Below are 2,209 nucleotides of genomic sequence, written 5' to 3'. Positions count from 1 at the left end.
TATATTTACGGTAGAAAATTTACTAAAAATCTTCATGGAACATGATCTTTACTTAATATCCTAATGATTTTTTGCATAAAAGAAAAATCGATAATTTTGACCCATACAATGTTTTTTTGGCTATTGCTACAAATATACCCCAGCGACTTAAGACTGGTTTGTGGTCCAGGGTCACATATATTACTTGTTAGTTGTGACATACTACAACACAACAATGTCACTCTACATGTAAAATGCTAATAAATGCTTTTGATTATGGCTCATAGACCCCACTCAGCAGGCCTCTCTGGAGGCTCGTCTGAAGCAGATGGAGGAGACGTGTCGTGAGGCGGAGCGCCGGCGAGTGGAGGTGGAGCTTAGCCTGATGGAGGTGAAGGAGAATTTGAGAAAAGTGGAAGCAGGACCCTTTACACTGGGCACCACGGTAGATAGCAGTCTACTGGAAACTTCAACGGTTAGTATGACAACAGCAAATCAGAATTTTAGAAATTTAAAATATATAAAAAATAGAAAACAGTTATTTTAAACTGTAATAACATTTCACAATGTTAATGTTTTTACTGTGTTGTATTTTTGATCAAATAAAGGCAGCCTTAGTGAGCATAAGATAGTTGTTTCAAAAACAAATGTACTGACTCCAACTTCTGAATAGTAGTGTATAATCTGTTGCAAAACCAAGTGAGCTGACTATCTGACATAAGCATACTAGTTAGTACAATTCAGAATAGGTAAGAACTAAATAAAAATGTTTTTTTAATGATTGTACTCTATTTGAGCGGCACGAGTCCAGCTGACTTATATTGTTGTGTATTCTAGCCCAAGATAGCGCCTGTATCCAGCCCTGCTCCAAATACACCCATCAGCAACACCAATAATGGAGATTCACCCATCAACTCCGCCACAGCGCTGAAGAACAGACCCCTGTCCATCATGGCATCCAGCAAAGGAAAAGTTCTACAGAAGGCCAAGGTCAGAGTCCACTTGTGCATCCATAGTCCTAATAGAGAGCTTAGTTTGTTGATAATTTAACATTTATGATTTATAGAAATACGTTTTTCAATCAAAGCAACTGTACACAGAAAAGTACTAATTAACATGTTTTTTTGGATAAGTCCCTGGCATTCTTTGAAGTACATTAAAGTATGTGTATAACGGTATATACACTACCATTTAAAGGTTTGGAGTTGGTAAGATTTTGTAATGTTTTTGACAAAAGTCTCTTATTCTCACCAAGGTTGCATTTATTTGGTCAAAAATACAGTAAAAACGGTAATATTGTGAAATATTACTACAATATAACTGATAACTATCATTTTTTACAAAAAATAAAATAAATACTTTTGTAGTTTTCTATTTAATTTTAAAATGTATTCTCTGATGGCCAAGCTGAATTTTCAGCAGCCATTTTTCATTATTCTTTGAAAAGAAAGTTCAAAAGAACAGCATTTATTTGAAATAGATTTTTTTTGTAACAAAGATCATGTCTTAGTCACTTTTGATCAATTTAATGCAATCTTGCTGAATAAAAGTATTAATTTCTTTATTTAAAAAAAGCTTACTGACCCCAAACATTTGAACGGTAGTGTATATATAATAATGGTATATGAATATGGTTATCCAAGTTACAATGGTATTACTATCTGAAACCATTACCACCACAAGTGTATTCAATCATATATTCATATATATATATTTTTTTTTTTACAATATTTTCCTGTGTTATTGTCTAAGCTTATGTCATTCTCTCTCTGCAGGAATGGGAGAAAAAATCCACAACCTAGTGGAAGGGAACAGAGAGCGCAAATGGACTTTTTAGCCAAAGCTCAAAGGACTGCTAAGGCAAATGCTTCAGGCATGGAGATGGAGATGGAGATGGAGAGAGAGAGAGAGAGAGAGAGAGAGAGAGAGAGAGAGAAGGAGGATGTGTCCAATGACCTGCAGGCTCCGCCCCTCTGAAACATCAGCCTCCACTAGTCCCTGCTTCTCTGCATTCAGAGGCTGAGATGGTACTGGTTACATGCAAGCAGCTGATCCAAGACAATATTTTCTGTTCCCTGCCAAATAATGCCACTGGACGACAATAGATTTTAAATCTATTCAAGTCATTTTTATGTAAGAGAAAGGAAGGGAATAACTGAAATAACTCTTTCAGTGGTGTGCACATTATTTGATGGATGTTTCACAAGCTTGAGAAGAGACCAAAAAGCTT

At 35.7% G+C, this 2,209-nt stretch overlaps 1 protein-coding gene across 2 annotated transcripts in view; it reads left to right on the top strand.

Annotated features, from left to right (window-relative positions):
• The window catches only part of LOC107707932 (actin filament-associated protein 1-like 2), a 40,116-nt gene extending 38,224 nt beyond the window's left edge, over positions 1-1,892 (top strand). For both annotated transcript variants that reach the window (XM_016512065.1, XM_016512062.1), the window contains exons 17-19: positions 267-454; positions 817-969; positions 1,755-1,892. In XM_016512065.1, the coding sequence (XP_016367551.1) occupies positions 267-454; positions 817-969; positions 1,755-1,781 (368 nt within the window). In that variant the 3' untranslated portion in view covers positions 1,782-1,892. The remainder of the gene's footprint in view (positions 1-266; positions 455-816; positions 970-1,754) is intronic.
• The last annotated feature ends 317 nt before the right edge of the window (positions 1,893-2,209 follow it).

This window comes from Sinocyclocheilus rhinocerous, unplaced genomic scaffold (assembly GCF_001515625.1).
Source record: "Sinocyclocheilus rhinocerous isolate Xijiao unplaced genomic scaffold, SAMN03320098_v1.1 scaffold1243, whole genome shotgun sequence".
In the NCBI taxonomy this organism is placed as follows: Eukaryota; Metazoa; Chordata; class Actinopteri; order Cypriniformes; family Cyprinidae; genus Sinocyclocheilus; species Sinocyclocheilus rhinocerous.
Note: the sequence above shows the minus strand (reverse complement) of the source record. Positions and strands in the feature narration are given on the sequence as shown.